This window comes from Terrapene carolina, unplaced genomic scaffold, assembly GCF_002925995.2.
Source record: "Terrapene carolina triunguis isolate 2854851 unplaced genomic scaffold, T_m_triunguis-2.0 Scaffold236, whole genome shotgun sequence".
Lineage (NCBI taxonomy): Eukaryota > Metazoa > Chordata > Testudines > Emydidae > Terrapene > Terrapene triunguis.
The window spans coordinates 13,678,222-13,693,073 of NW_020664587.1; the positions used below are offsets into that span (position 1 = coordinate 13,678,222).

A 14,852-nucleotide genomic window follows, 5' to 3' on the forward strand; every position below is an offset into this window, starting at 1 on the left:
CCCCCCCCCCCCCCCCCCCCCCCGCATGGGTAGCCAGACTCGCGCTAACTCGGCTCAGGCCAGCGAGCCTAAACACGGCGGCATGGATGTTGCGGCTTGGGTGCCGCTCAGGCGCTCACGCCTTCCCCTGCCCTCTGGGTCTGCGCTCAGATGGCTCCGGCAGAGCCAAACCCTGACGTTCCTCTCTCTAGCTTGCAATTCTGCAACCCAGTGGCACCTTCTGGCCATGGATCCTCCCACCCACCTTCCTGGTCCCCCTACTCCTCGCCGCTAAGGCCTCGTAACCCCACTGCAGTAAAACCAGAATCTCCCGGCCCTTCGGCCAGCTCGCTACGCTTCCCGTTAACAGAAGCACGACTCTCCTCCCTCGCCCAGTAGGGGCACCTCTTCCTCCCCCCCCAGCTCGGCTGGCGGCCCGGGTGCAGGGCTGCCCGATAGGTCACGGGACATGGCTGGTTTTGTGGCAGAAGGTCAGTGGATGTGCACATCGCGATGAGACGAAGCGTCGTTTGGCTCCCCTGCCTTTTCTCCCGGAGGTTCCAGCCGTTCTGTGGAGGTCGTTTTGCTTTGTGTCATGCCTGCCCCCTCTCAAACGCACTGAAGCATGTGAATAATCCATTGGTTGCAACAGGGCTGTTCCCTGCGCGTAAGGGAGGTTGCATCGGACTCTTCGCTCCCCTGTAGCATTTCCCCCCCAAGGAGTTCAGCGCTCTTTTGAGACCCAGATTGATTTCAGCTCTCACTACCTCCCGGTGGGGTAGGAAGGTACAACCACCCGCAGGATATAGATGGGGAAACTGAGGCACGGGGCGGTGCAGTGACTTACCCCAGGTCATGTGCCAAGTCACTGGAAGGACCCAGGATTCCCAGTTGCCTGCTTTGCTACACCCCGCTTCCTTCCATCTGGCGTTCAGGGTACGTGGCCCCATCAGGCTGCTGATTGCTCATGGCTGTCGAGCTACAGGAGGGCCAAGCATGTGAGTTGGGCACAGGGAGGAGGCGCTCTAGGGCTCCCTGAGTTCCCAAGAGCGTGGAGGAGTGAGAAACAGGACAGTGTAACAGAGGAATCCCAGCATGCATAGGGCTATGCCGGCTAGATGCCTAGCCCAGCCCTGCAGCTGCCACGACAGCAAAAGACTCACCACCCCTGGGCACCTCACTGGGTGGGTACGATGCCGCCTTGCCCATGCAGAGGGCAGGGGTGTGGGAGCCAGGAGGAATGACGCAGGCAATCGTCCTGGGTGCTTCCAGGCATGTTCTCCCTAGCACCCTCTGTCCCTGGCAAACAATACGAATCAGCTGAGCTCGGCGGACCAAAGCAAGGATGCCCTGGTTGTCTACGCCAGTGGTAAAGGCTTGGCACCCGCCCCCTGCGCTGGGGTGAATTTCACCCCAGATGAAAGGCTCAGAGCACCCCCTGCCCCCAGCCAAAGTCAAAAGAACTGTGGCATAAATGCAGGGCCCAGCCTTTCCAGACCGCGCCTGCCTGCCGGCACCCGTGTGACCCTCTGGATAGCGAGCTGCCCGAGCAAGGAGAGCAGAGCAAGCAGCCCCTGGGTGGCTGCTCTCATGTCGGCCTGACGGCCTCTCAGAGCCGGATAAGGATCCAGCCACATCCAATTCCGAATGGGGGGTGCCACAGCCTGCAGAGCCAGCGCTCCCGGCCCTGCGGCATCAGTGAGTTTTCTCAGCGGCTCCTCCTGTCTCTTGCTTCTCCAATCGATCCGTGTTCCTGCCTCTCTCGAACCCGAGTCCATCCCAGCAGAGGGGAGCGCTCTGTGTCGCTCCGATAGCGATAGCTCAGCAGGGAGGAGACTCTGGGGCTGGCTGTAGGGGGTCCCACTGCATTGCAGACAAAATTACCATGGCAACACTCGCCAGGAAGATGCTGCAGGGGGGCAGTCAAACTGAAAGGGAAGGGGGGGGGGGGGGGGAGATGAAATCAACTCCAGGCTTCTTTGGGGTGTCCTCTCCCATCTCCCTCTCTGGCCCCGCTGCAGGCAGTGGGTTTCACTCCCCTCCTCCTGTAAGAGGTTACTGGGGAGAACTGGCTCTACATTTGCTTCCTCTCAAAATAAAATAAAACTGTCATCCAGGGAGCAAGATTCTCCCATATTCAGTGCTGGTGGGAGGGCGGGGGGAGGACCCAGGTCCGATAACAGGCCCCTTCTCCAGCCTTGCAAAATTGCCCTGACAGCTGGCCAGCCCAGTATAAAAATCTCTTCACCTGCCCTTTGCCTTGGTGACAGTGGAAAATTGAATGGTGTTTGATTTCCCCATCAAAAGGAGTTACTAGCCCCAGGCAAGTAGAATTTTGCAAGGTACTGGGTTCCGGCACCTTCCAAATTCTACTTGGCACCAATGTCTGTGTCTGTTTATTTACGAGCTGGATCTGAACCTTTGCTGAGACTGGGAAATGTTCCCTCGTGTTTTGGCATCTTTGTTCTTCTGCGTGATTAGGGTTCAGGTGCTGGACTGGAGCGGCTCTGCTCTGCACAGACGCCCTGTGTCTCAGCACTTCAGTCCCCCACCAGTGCAATGGGGTGATAATCCTTCCCCACCCCGCGGATGGTTTGCGAAGAGGCGCTCGTTGTTTGTGTGACGCTCCGGGATGAGGGTGTCAGGGCCACATACGTACCGAAAGAGACGGGTAGTCAGTGCCAGGCATACACAGGCTGTTCTGATGAGAATTCCAGCTGCTGGATCTGGATCTTGACACCCCCCCGCCCCCCCACACACACACCAGGGTTTGGATCAGGGCTTTCAGTTCAACCCATTATACTCACCATTTGCAAAGTTTAGACCTGGATTTCGGACAATTTTGGACACCCCTCCGGCTCCAGCGATTTGGTTTAGATCCAGCTTGGCTTTTGCCCAACGCCAAAGTTTCTGGGAGTTTAGTGCAGCATCTGAACCAAATGGGGGACTTTTGGAGGTTCCCCATAAAACTCCAGGGGGTTGGGAGAAGCCATCGACTGCAAGGGGGTTCAACCCAGCAGCCCTGGCTTTTATATGCAGAAAAACAGTAGTTGTGGCACAGGTGTGCTGTGGAGTTTTAATAGCATGTGTGTGTGTGTGTGTAGGGGGGGGTCAGAAAGAAAACGGTTGAGAATCCCTGCTCTAGTGCAGGTATAATAGTGACAGGAGTCAGGAGTCCAGACAACTGGTGCAGGGTTGCCTGCTCATTGCTCCAGGTGAGAGGAGTTAGTTCATGATGGCCTCACTGATTGGCAGACAGGGAGGGGGCTCTCCGGGACTGGAGGGTCCGTGCTGGGGTCAGACAGGGAGGGGCCTCAGTGGGGACAGGGCAGGTGCTGACGGGGTCCGTGCTGGGCTCACGTTTGCTCAGGCAGCAACAGCTTTCTCAGTGAAGAGGCGAGTGAGGACATGAAATCAGCCTGGATGGCTTTTTCTTTCTTTCTTTTTGCAAAGGTTGCATAAATCCCAGTGAATAATTTATCAAAGGCCCAAGAGCAGCGCGCCAGGAGATGGGGATCAGAACCTTGTGGCGGGGGGGTTCTCGCCGCGTGGAGTTCTTTGATTCTTTCATCTGCTATAAAGTGCCCCCTTCCCTTGGGGTCTGTAGGGCAGAGAGCGTTTCCCATTGGACAGAGCAGCCGCCCCCGCTCCTTCTCCCCTCCGGAGAAGGAAAAGGTCAGTTGTAAAGGGCAGGTAAACAGAAGATCTGAAGCATCTCAGCTTGAGCGTGATATTTCAGGGGAGCGTTATCCATCATGTAACTGGCAGAGAGCGACAGCTCCCCTGCTGGGGAAGGGACAGGCAGGTGGGAGCCAGTGTTTGCTGGTCTCACTCCTTGGCAACATTACCTGCTGTGTTCCACCAGCCAGCCAAGCCACTGGGGGCTCCTGGCAGCTACTGGGAGTGAATTCCATCTCCTGCTGATTGCCCAGTACCAGCTGCTTTAGAGGAATAATCATAGAAATGCAGGTCTGGAACAGACCTTGAGAAATCATCTAGTCCAGCCAACTGCGCTGAGGGAGGACTAAGTATTATTCTAGCCCATCCCTGACAGGTGCTTGTCTAACCTGTTCTTAAAAACCTCCAGAGAGGGAGATTCCACAATCTCCCTAGGGAATTTGATCCAGCTCTTAACTACCGTGACAGTCGGGAAGTTTTTCCGAATGTCCAACCTAAACCTCCCTTGCTGCAATTGAAGCCCATTACTTCTTGTCCTATCCTAAGGGGATAAGAAGAAGAATTTATCACCCTCCTCTTTAGAGCAACCTTTTCCATACTTGACTGTTATCGTGTGTCTCCTCCTCCCCACCCCCATCTTCCCTTCTCCGGACTAAACAAACCCAATCTTTCCTGGTAGGTCATGTTTTCTAGACCTTTCATCATTTTTGTTGCTCTCCTCTGGACTTTCTCCAATTTGTCCACATCGTTCCCAAAGTGCAGGGCCCAGAGTTGCTAGCCGAGGCCTTACCAGTGCTGAGTAGAGTGGAAGAATTACTTCTCGCATCTTGCTTACCACACACCTCCTAATACAAGGCACAAGAAGCCCCTAGTGGATAATTCTGTGCTACTCTGTCCCCAGGAGAAGCTCTTTTCTAAGGCCCATCTGGCAGAGACTGGCCCATGCCCCCAAGCATGATGTTCACAACCCTTCCAAACAACTTGCTTTTACCCCTTGAACCTCTCGTTAGCCATAGAAACACCCAGTCCTTTTGTTTAATCCTGCTGTGCCCTTGGCCCTCAGTTGTTTGACTCCATTTGAGTTTTTGTACTGTGCTCCTCTCCATGGCATTTGAGTGCCCTAGGCTCTGGCAGTGCAGCGAGAGAGGGGACAAGCATCTGCCGTGTGTGGTTGATTTGTTCGTCGCTTCCTTCCTAGGGGGAAATTGCATGTGTTTTTTTTTTTTAAATGACGATTGTTGTTTGTTTGTTGGGAGGAGCAAAGGCAGGTTGCTCTAGGAGCAGAAGGTGGCGAGATCTGCGGTGGTTCCTGGCTGCTGGGGGAGTGCGTTCCAGCCCGGGAGGAGCCCCCGAGGAAGCTTGATCTTCTGCACAAATGAGCATTACCGTTTTGCCATCAGTTCCCTTGGGCTGCATTACAGTCGCACCTCCAGGCCCCAGCCAGCTAGGCGCTGTACAAACGCAGTCCCTGCTGCAAAGAGCCATCTGCCACCTTGCATCAGAGCTCAAAGTACTTGGCAATCAATTAACCCTAAACCCCACCTCAGAGGGGGCTCTGGTCCTCCTCCCTTTAGAGATGGGGAAACTGAGGCACAGAGGGGGGCAGTGACTTGCCCGAGGTCGATGACAGAGCTGCAGATAGAACCCAGGAATTCTATCTTGCTATGCTCTTGCTCTAAGCACTAGACATGACATCTCCCATGACACCGCCTGGGTTGCCTGTCCCAGTAGGGTGATGTCATGTTGCATGGCCATGTCCCATCAACCCTTGAAGGAGGAGGATGGGGGTGCAGGGGGCATTGTGCTGATGGCTCTCTGCCATCTTGCTGTCCGGGAGGGGGGAGTTTCTTTACTTCCCAGCCCGCGATTCCCCAGCCTGGCTTATCTGTGTGTTTGCTTCCAGACGGCGGCCCAAAGAAGCTGCGCAGTAACATCCGGCGGAGCACGGAAACCGGCATTGCCGTGGAGATGAGGAATAGGGTCACGCGGCAGGGCAGCCGGGAATCGACCGACGGCAGCACCAACAGTAATAGCTCCGATGGCACGTAAGGCCCAGGGCACCGGGCGACCGGCCCTTTCCTGCCTGGGACCGGAGGGGAGGGGAGCAGGGCGCAATCAGCGAGGCGCAGAAGCCCAACTGCAGTTCTCCTTCCAGAGGAGGCCCTCGGTCTCTCCCGGTGGGTTGGAGGAAGCACGTAATGCCCCAAGGCCGCTCTCCTCGCAGGGGGAGGATGATGGTGGCTCTGCTGCTCTCCCACTCCCACACGGGGCACAGCTTAACAGCAGGGCTAATGTCAGCTCTCCTGGTGCCCCAAATCAGACCGAGCCACTGGGCCGCCCGGTGGTGTGCGGAGCCAGAGCTCTCAGTCCCGGCTGTCACCGGTGCCTACCAGTATCAAGCCAATGCTCTCTGACGGAGCCCCACAACCCCTTGGGGTGATGCCTGCCCGGCTTTCAAGCACCCCAGATCCCTGGGCACAGAGTGTCAGATCAGTCTGGAGTTTCCTCGTGCTGAGTTCACAGGGTCCTGTAGAAATCGGAGGTAGCGACGGTCCACTTGGGGCTGTCTCCTCCAGGGCAGGGTGGTTCCCTGTAGAGTCTCCTGTGCTTTGTCCAGCCGCATTTCTAATCCGTACGTGGTGGGTATCCTACCAGTGCCCTGGGAGGGTCCATTCCGCAGCTGACGTCACTGTCAGGAAATGGTAAGGGAGGTTTGGTTAATTCATGTTAGCTCAGTGCTTTGAGATCCTTGTGCAAGGCACATTATCTCTGTGCAAAGAACTATTGGCTGGGAAATCAGTGCTTCCCGGGGGCTTGTCTCACCTGTACTGTCCCTTCTCCTCTCTCACCCCCGCCCCCATCCCCTTATCTCAGATTCATTTTCCCCATGACCCGGCTGGGAGCCGAGAGCCAGTTCAGTGACTTTTTAGACGGGCTCGGGCCGGCGCAGATTGTTGGCCGGCAGACACTGGCGACGCCTCCGATGGGTGAGTGCTCACAGCTGGAGCGGGTGGCCCAGCCAAAGGGAAGAGGGGAAGTTGTTACACTGGGTTGGGCTCCAAGCCCTGTGCCCGGCCCGTGTCTCCTAGTGGATGGAGGCGAACAGCCGGATCTCGCTGCAGGACCTCCGGTGACTGGCACCGAGGTCAGGATCAGGCCCTGACCCTGCCTCCCACGGGGTTAAGGGAAGTGGGTGTCTGTGACCTGCCTGGTGGAACCTGGGCTGGAGTCAGGGAACTGATGCGCGCTCAAGCTGAGCGAAATGCTGGACACTCCGCTGCCTGCTGCTCGATGGTTTGGCTGGACGACAGGAGCCAGGCGGCTTTGTTATGTGCGGAGCCCACGTCCTCCGTCCACCCTGAGCGAGAGGGGAAGGGACTGGAGCAGTGAAGTCAGACCCACGAACCGGCCCTAGTCTGAGAAGGGCACCGGGCTCCGACAGGGACTCGCTGAAATAGCATTAATAGGCCCAGACAGAGGCTGCTCCTGCTGCCTGGGGTCTCTCCAACCTGAGCAGCTGCGGAGCCCCCAGCCTGCTGCCCAGCTTGCCGAGACCTCCAGCTGTCTCACCCCTGCTGATGCTAATCCCTGCCCCGCTGAGCCCCACCCACACTGCACACAGGCCATTTGCTGCAGTGCCAGGGGCCCTGACTGGTGAGTAGATCCTGTCCACACGCCAATCAGTCCTTTGTCCAGCCGCAGAGGGGACCCAGCTTGGTTCCACGGGGAGCAGGCTGAGCCAGCCTTCTGGGGGAGGGGGGGAGCTGAAGACACAGGGCCAGGTCTCATCCCTGTGGAATAAGGGGGCATGTGACCCCACTGGCGTTAACCCTTTCATTGCCAGGCTGTGCTGGCATCTCAGCTACACCTTTTAACAGAGTTCAAATGGACCGCTGAGGATTGCACTCCGAGGCCTGAAGCGAGACCATTTTAACGTCCCCAGAACAAAGGAGGGACCCAGCCCAAAACAACAGACGGGGAGGCCCGACGGGGTTCGTTTCTCTCACTGGGTCAGGTTGGGATTTGAAAGAGACCCATGGGAGCTAGGAACCCAAATCCCACTGGAATGTGTTTGCAAATCCCAGTTTCGTAACCTGCCATTGCCAGGGCCACTAACAAACGAGCAGCAGTGCAGGAAGGGCAGCGAGGTGTCCGGGCTAGGACACAGGTGCCAGAGAAGCAGACAGGTGGCCCCTTTGGCTACAGAAGAGAGTGCAGTTTTCGGGTATGCATGTGGCAATGCCCAGATACTGCAGAGAGACCCGTCCTACCCCAGTGAAGTGTTCCATAGCTGGGATTTCTCTTGAGATGTTAAGCTGGGTGGAGCACCGTGCTGCGACAACGACTGCAACTGCAAACGCGGTGAATGCCGGCCTTATTCTGTATAAAAGAAAACCATTCTTTCAGCTTGAGTGAAGCAGGCCCTTTTCTCTATAAGCCCCTGTCCTAAGTTCCATAGTGCCTTTGAGTCAGGTTTAAAACAAATACAAGGAAGTTCTTCTTCACGCAGCGCACAGTCAACTTGTGGAACTCCTTACCTGAGGAGGTTGTGAAGGCTAGGACTATAACAGCATTTAAAAGAGAACTGGATAAATTCATGGTGGTTAAGTCCACTAATGGCTATTAGCCAGGATGGGTAAGGAATGGTGTCCCTAGCCTCTGTTTGTCAGAGGATGGACATGGATGGCAGGAGAGAGATCACTTTTAAGGGCAATGGTAGGCAGGGGGAGGGGTGTGGAATTTCACATTTTCATAACCCCTCCTTGTTTTCTTTTAAATCAAAATTTCCATTCAAGATTTTTGCCCCAGATTTTGAAGGTTCAAAATACAGCTGGTGGAAATGCTCCAAAGACCAGTAGTCGGCGTGGTGCTTGTTTTCCACCTCAGCAGGATGCAGGGTCGAGCTGAGCCTGGGCAGGGCGGGGGGCAGATGTTTAATGCCTAATGCTTAACCCTCCCCTCCTGCCTTGGGTTTTTTTTAAAAACCACCATGAACAAACTGACCCTGAGCCTGGTGTAAATCAGAGTAACCCCTTCAAAGTCAATTGAGTGTCACTGGTGTGAGGGAGATCCGAATCAGACCGGCTGCATTTAAAGTAAGTTCCTGGCTTTTCTATAGCAAGTTTGGGGCCAGCGGGAGAAAGGAGGCATTTTTCTTCTCCTTAAGGCCATCAATGTGGGAAAGGTCAGTGTTTCTCAATGACCGCTGCGTGGACCGGTGCCGGTCCCTAAGATCTCCCTGACACGGTTTAGGAAGGCAGCAAGCCGGACCCTGGGATAGGTGACACCCCCAAACCATAACTCCCCACCCCCGGGATTTGAGACCCTACCTTGCTCTCAGCTCATTCTCTCTGTCCTCATCCCCCCATTTCTTACGGTGTCCCCTGCTCCGAGTCCAATGCTCTTCTGAAATGCAAAGTGTGTCTCAGAATGTCCAAGTTCCTCTTGTTTCTCTTAAACTCCGGCGTGACACCAACAGCCCCCCGTCCCCTCGTGCCGCCCCCCGCTCCCTCCCCCGGGCCGCGCTGGTGCAAGGGGTGCAGGCCGTAGGCCAGTCACACACCAGTGGAGCGACGGGGACCTACCTCCGTGCACATCCCAAGGGCTGTACCTACCGGGGCTGCTGCGGACGACGTAAGTGGGAGACCGAATCCGTGTCGTGAGCTTAAACCAACAACAAAAGTTCATTGTCTTTTGTTTTCCTTCTGGTTTCTTTCTTTCTTTCTCCATCCGTGGTGGTTTCTGTTGTTCATGTCGTTCTGGGCTTTGCCAGCCGAGCTGCCACATCCTCACACCACAAATCACATTGTCTTTGCTTTCCCTTTTTCTTTAACAAACCCACCCGCTTTCATTGGGATTGCATTTTCTCCTTTGGCACCTAATGCTTGAGAACACGCTTTCCTCAGCTGCCCTCTGCTGGCCAACGTTAGGGATAACCACCACGGTCATTCTTCCAAGGGAGCCGCGGAGGCAGCGTGAAGGCGTAACTCAACCTGAGCGTTTTAGAAGAGGGTGGGGGAGAGGCATCCGGGTGGAGAACTTACTAACTTACTTACTGACAGAGGGAAGATTCAGTGTTTGTGAGCAGAGGGCTGGGGCTATCCCTGGAGATGCTCCTGTAAAGTGTACGACGTGGAACCTGGGGCATGCCATGGGCCCATCAGAAATACCCTTGAGCCCGGCACAAAAGGACACGGACCATCTCTAGGGACGCTTTCATGGGACTCAGAAAGGGCTGGAGGAACTGCACTATAGGCAGGGAAATCGCCCACCCCCCCTTTGAAGGGAACTAGTTGCTGGGTGCTCAGTCAGGCTTGGGCCTGCTAAACCCAGGGTTGTGAGTTCAATCCTTGAGGGGGCCATTTAGGGCTCAGGGGCAAAAATCTGTCTGGGGATTGGTCCTGCTTTGAGCAGGGGGTTGGACTAGATGACCTCCTGAGGTCCCTTCCAACCCTGCTATTCTATGACACACTGCATTGATGCTAGAATGGAGATGATACCCAACTCTCGCCACCTCCTCAACTGCTTCTTGGGGCAGCCCCAGGACGTACGTGCCATGCTGAGGAACTCCCCTTCCCAAGGCACGGCTCTGGTTAATCCTAGCACAGGGAAAGCTCCTGAGGGGCTGATTCAGGGATCAGAAAGGGCATATCTCACTGTGGCCCGACAGATACAAAAGTAGATGGACAGCGAATGGAGTTGTCGGAGAAGCAGAAGGAAAAGGCTCTCTCTTAAACCGGGGGGAACCTCATTTTTAAAATGCTACAGCCTGATTTCTAGAGGGTACAACTCAGCGGTAGTTGTGGACGCTTAGAAATTCTGCAGAGCCAGCCACTGATGTCTCACTAAGTTGTCCCAGTGCCGTGACAGCACGCTCAGACGGGCACTCAGGTGCATGAAGCCCATGGCAAGTCGCTCTTCTCTGAATTCTCTCCCCTGTTTCTATGTTGTTCTGGTAACAAGGTGCCCAGAATTGAGCTCCGGGTCCTAGACATGTTCCCATCGAAGCTCCCTTGAGGACGGGGTTAGTTGGCTCTCCTGTGATGTCCTGTCTTCTCGTCAGCGCTACATTCTTGTTACTTTGGTTTTGCTGTGCCCCCCGCCCCCTGTGGCAGCTGTTTTAAGACACCGGGTGCTCTGGGACTTGCTCTGCAGTGCACCTGGTGCATTAGAACAGGGTCCTCCGAGCAAGGGTGCAGAGGACAGTGGAAGCTGCGGGCGAGTAAGGGAACGACATGGATGCTAATGGGGGGCGGCCATTTGTCCCTGACACAGGATGGGGCTCGCTAGGACCCCTGATTCTCACCTCTCCCCTTTTGTCCTAGGCGATGTCCACATTGGGATGATCGATAGGAGCGGGCAGCTGGAGGTGGAGGTGATCCAGGCCAGGGGCCTCACCCCAAAGCTGGGTTCCAAGTCCATCCCTGGTAGGTATCCGTGCCAAGGAGCCTTAAGGAAGAGCCAGTGGGGTCCAGGAGCTTTGGGAAGGTGTGCGGGGGAGGAGGGGTTAATGCCTCCATTTTGCTCTCGATAGTGTTGCTTTATGATACACCCCAACAACAGGCAGATGCCCCCCCCCCAGTCCCTTGGGGCTCCCCCTCCATTTGTGCTATGGTTGGTCCCTTGGATCTGGCTCTGCCTGGAGTGGGCAGCCGAGGGGTGGGCTGGCTGAGTGCACCGGCGTTTCGCCACCGCAGAGCCAGGCATTAGCACACAATAACCCTGGGCCGAGGGGCAGTTCAGGTTGTTCTACAACCGACACACCTAACACAAAACCTACCCAGCAAGGAAGTGAAAGGTCAAGGCTACCAGCCCAGCCTCCCGGCCCCCATAGACATGGCCCTCACCACAGAGAATGCACCACAACCCAGCGGGATGCCAATCTTTCAGCACGCCTTCCCGAAATTCCTGCTGCCCATTCCCCCCCGCCCCACCAAATAGACGAGACGTCCCTCCCCCTCCCTTCTGCATAGCTCTGGGAAACTACAACACAGGGCTTGGGGAGGGGGTCCTGGCAGCCCAGCATCCCTGCAGAAGCAGAGCTCTGGTTGAGGTGTGTTTTTGGCAGTGCTTGCCTGGGTTTCCCCCGCTGTAGATGAGGCCCAGTACCCAGGTGATTCTGCTGAGGAGCATCACAGCTGGTTTGCATCTGTCTCTTTTCCAATGCAGCGACCTATGTTAAAGTTTATCTGCTGGAGAATGGGACCTGCCTGGCTAAGAAGAAGACCAAGATGGCCAAGAAGACCTGGGACCCGTTCTACCAGCAGGCGCTGCTCTTTGACGAGGGCCCACAGGGCAGAGTTTTGCAGGTGAAGTAATCTCTTTTCAAGGGGAGGTGGGCAAAGACCACTTCTTAAAGGGAAAGTTGGATATCTTTGAGGAAATGCCCCCAGCAGCGGGTGCCAGATCCCCCCTATTCATTGTCTGTAAAGAGACCCAGTCAAACACCTGGTCTTTGACTGGGGGAGCGGATCCATGAACGCTTCATTTGAGGGAACTGGGAGTCTGGACTCCTGGGTTCCATCCCCAGCTCTGCCCCTCACTTCCTCCCTGACTGTTGGAAGTCCCTTCCCCTTTCTGTGTCGCTCCTTGGCATCTGAGGGCAGTAGTTCCTGCCGTATCATGCAGGGGCATGCGGAGACCTCATTCATGGAGGTTTGTAAAGTGCTTTGAGATCCTGGGCTGGAAGGGACTTTTGACCTTTCCCTCAATCCAGGTGCACACATCGTTTGCCATAGGGCCCACACCTTATCGGTGGCCAAGATGGCTGTGAGCTGAGGGTGACATCAGCATCCAACTGGGTGAGCATTAGGCTGACCGAGGGAGAGCTCAAATGTTGAAGATGATGAGATCCTGTGGCTCCCATTGGAATTGCAGGCACCCAGCACTTCAGAGAGGCAGGTCTTGAACTGTATATGTTCATATTATGGTAGTGCCTCACCCAAGGGCAGGGCCTGTACAAACCGGGCACCATACAGACCCTAAGAGATGTTCCTCGCCCAGAAACGGCAGGCAGCACCTTGCAGCCAAGATCTCACAATCTTTTCTCAGTGGGGTAACTCATCTTCACAACATCCCTGACACATTAAGGCTATAATGCCCCATTTTGCAGGTCGGTAACCTGAGGCAGAGAGGGGCTGACAGACTTGGTCATGGCTGCACAATTGGAGGAGTCAGTGTCAGAGATGGGAATATAGGACCCCTGTTGTCTTGAATTTGAAATTCATTGCTCATACTCCTAGCTCAGAGCCCCCCTCAGAATAACACCAGACACCTTTCTGGTGTGACCCACCTGGCTTCCCTCAGGTAAACGTTGGGGGTCCGGAGAAGAGTCCCAAGGTTTATATGATGCTCTGGGCACCAGTCCCCATGCACAGAGCCCAGCCTGGGACAGGTTCAATTTAGCTAATGAGGGTTCTTCCCTGTAGGTGATTGTCTGGGGAGATTATGGCCGCATGGACCACAAATGCTTCATGGGAATGGCGCAGATTGTCTTGGAAGAACTGGATCTCTCCAACATGGTCACAGGCTGGTACAAACTCTTCCCCACTTCCTCGCTGGCGGACTCCACCATTGGCCCTCTGACGCGTCGCCTCTCCCAGTCCTCTCTAGAGAGTTCCACAAGTCCTTCTTGCCCCTAAGGGGCAGGGCTCAGGGCATGGGTGGGAGGGAGGGAAGGAAACAAGCTGGCCTACCAAAACCTTTGGTGGAACGGCTGTAAATATTCTGTGTCTGGTTTGGTTTAGTTTTTTTTCCCCCCTCCCTGAAACGAGCTGCTCTCGACATGTTCCTCGCCAGCTGCAACGTTCCACCATGCAGGCAGGGGACTTTAAACGAGAGGGGTGGGAAGGAGAAACAAGAACAAACTTGTGACGCAGAACAAGTGATGTGACTGACCGACAACCGATCCCAAGACTGTTACCGCATCTCATCGAGTCATATTCGGAAAGGAGTCAAACAATGGACCATATTTCTCATCTGAACAGCTGGCGGGAGCGTCTTGGATCCGATTCATTCAATCCCACTGCAAGTAGCATGTTAACTCAATTTTGTTTTGCCTCCGTTTTGTTTTCCTGATCGTTGAGGAAAAATAGCTTTTTTTAAAAAAAAAGAAAAAGAAAAATGAATATATTCAGCACTACTACTTTTTTTAACGGAATGTAGCATCTTATATTATGTAGCCTGCCATGTGCTAATTGAAAACACATTCTCTCTCTGCAATATCTAGGAGGGACCCTCTCCCTACCGACAGGAACCATCCACCAGTCACTTGCTGTTTTGGTAGATTCCTGACACAAATCTTGCAAGGTCGAGCAAGCAATCTGTTGATCACTTTTTTCTTTGGTAGCATGTAGCCTGTGACAAGTGACTCTGCCAAAGCAGTAGGGGAAGAAAAAGGTGCATTTGACCTGACTGTTATTTAAGTGTATTGTGGTTCTGTCTTGATGTTCCACACTTTCAAATTATTTTGAAGGACCACCCCCAAAATGTAATAGATACCATGCCTCATACAACAGTTCCAACTAGGAGGAGGTGATGCAAAGGGAAGCTTGCAATGATGGTTGAATTGAACTCCTAGTCAGTCTCATCTTTGCTCATTCACCCCTAGGCGAGGTCCAACTTGTAGCTGAAAGGTTTCCACACTCAATTACTGCATTTCAGGGAGCAAACAGAGGGTTTGTCAGAACATATACTGTCCATAACCAGAAAGAAGGGCTGAATGCACCTTTTTCCAACCCTCGATTCATTGGTATGCTGCAGGGAAACATCTCAGTTGTATTCACTATGGATCTGGTGTAAGGGTGACAGATAGGTTACAAAACAAACTAGATGTTTTGAATTTATTACAATGATGAGTGTTTGTTTTTTGTTTTTTTAAAAAGCAGTATTCTGGTTCCCAAAGAGGACCAGTTCTTGTAGCAAAACCGAGAATTATGGAAGCTTTTTATGAAGGTGCCTAATGAAATTTGCTGAAAATACTCAGGGGAGACACCACTAGAAACTGCGGTTTCTTCATTAAAAAATAAATAAAAATTACACAATGACTGTCCTGAAGGATCAGTTTCCAAAACCAAGAGGTGGACGAGTGGTCAGACTGGAAAAGGACATGAGATGAATGGGGTATTTCTACCTAGCAGATATCTCTGGCCTTCAGTCTTTAATACCAATCAACCAAAATCAGGGTTGAGTGTTTG

The 14,852-nt window shown here is 54.2% G+C and overlaps 1 protein-coding gene across 1 annotated transcript in view; it reads left to right on the forward strand.

Annotated features, from left to right (window-relative positions):
- The window catches only part of RIMS3 (regulating synaptic membrane exocytosis 3), a 23,426-nt gene extending 10,128 nt beyond the window's left edge, over window positions 1–13,298 (forward strand). Inside the window, exons 2-6 of the mRNA XM_024199312.1 lie at window positions 5,561–5,702; window positions 6,532–6,644; window positions 10,983–11,084; window positions 11,827–11,966; window positions 13,086–13,298. Of these exons, the coding sequence (XP_024055080.1) occupies window positions 5,561–5,702; window positions 6,532–6,644; window positions 10,983–11,084; window positions 11,827–11,966; window positions 13,086–13,298 (710 nt within the window). The remainder of the gene's footprint in view (window positions 1–5,560; window positions 5,703–6,531; window positions 6,645–10,982; window positions 11,085–11,826; window positions 11,967–13,085) is intronic.
- Window positions 13,299–14,852: the final 1,554 nt, after the last annotated feature.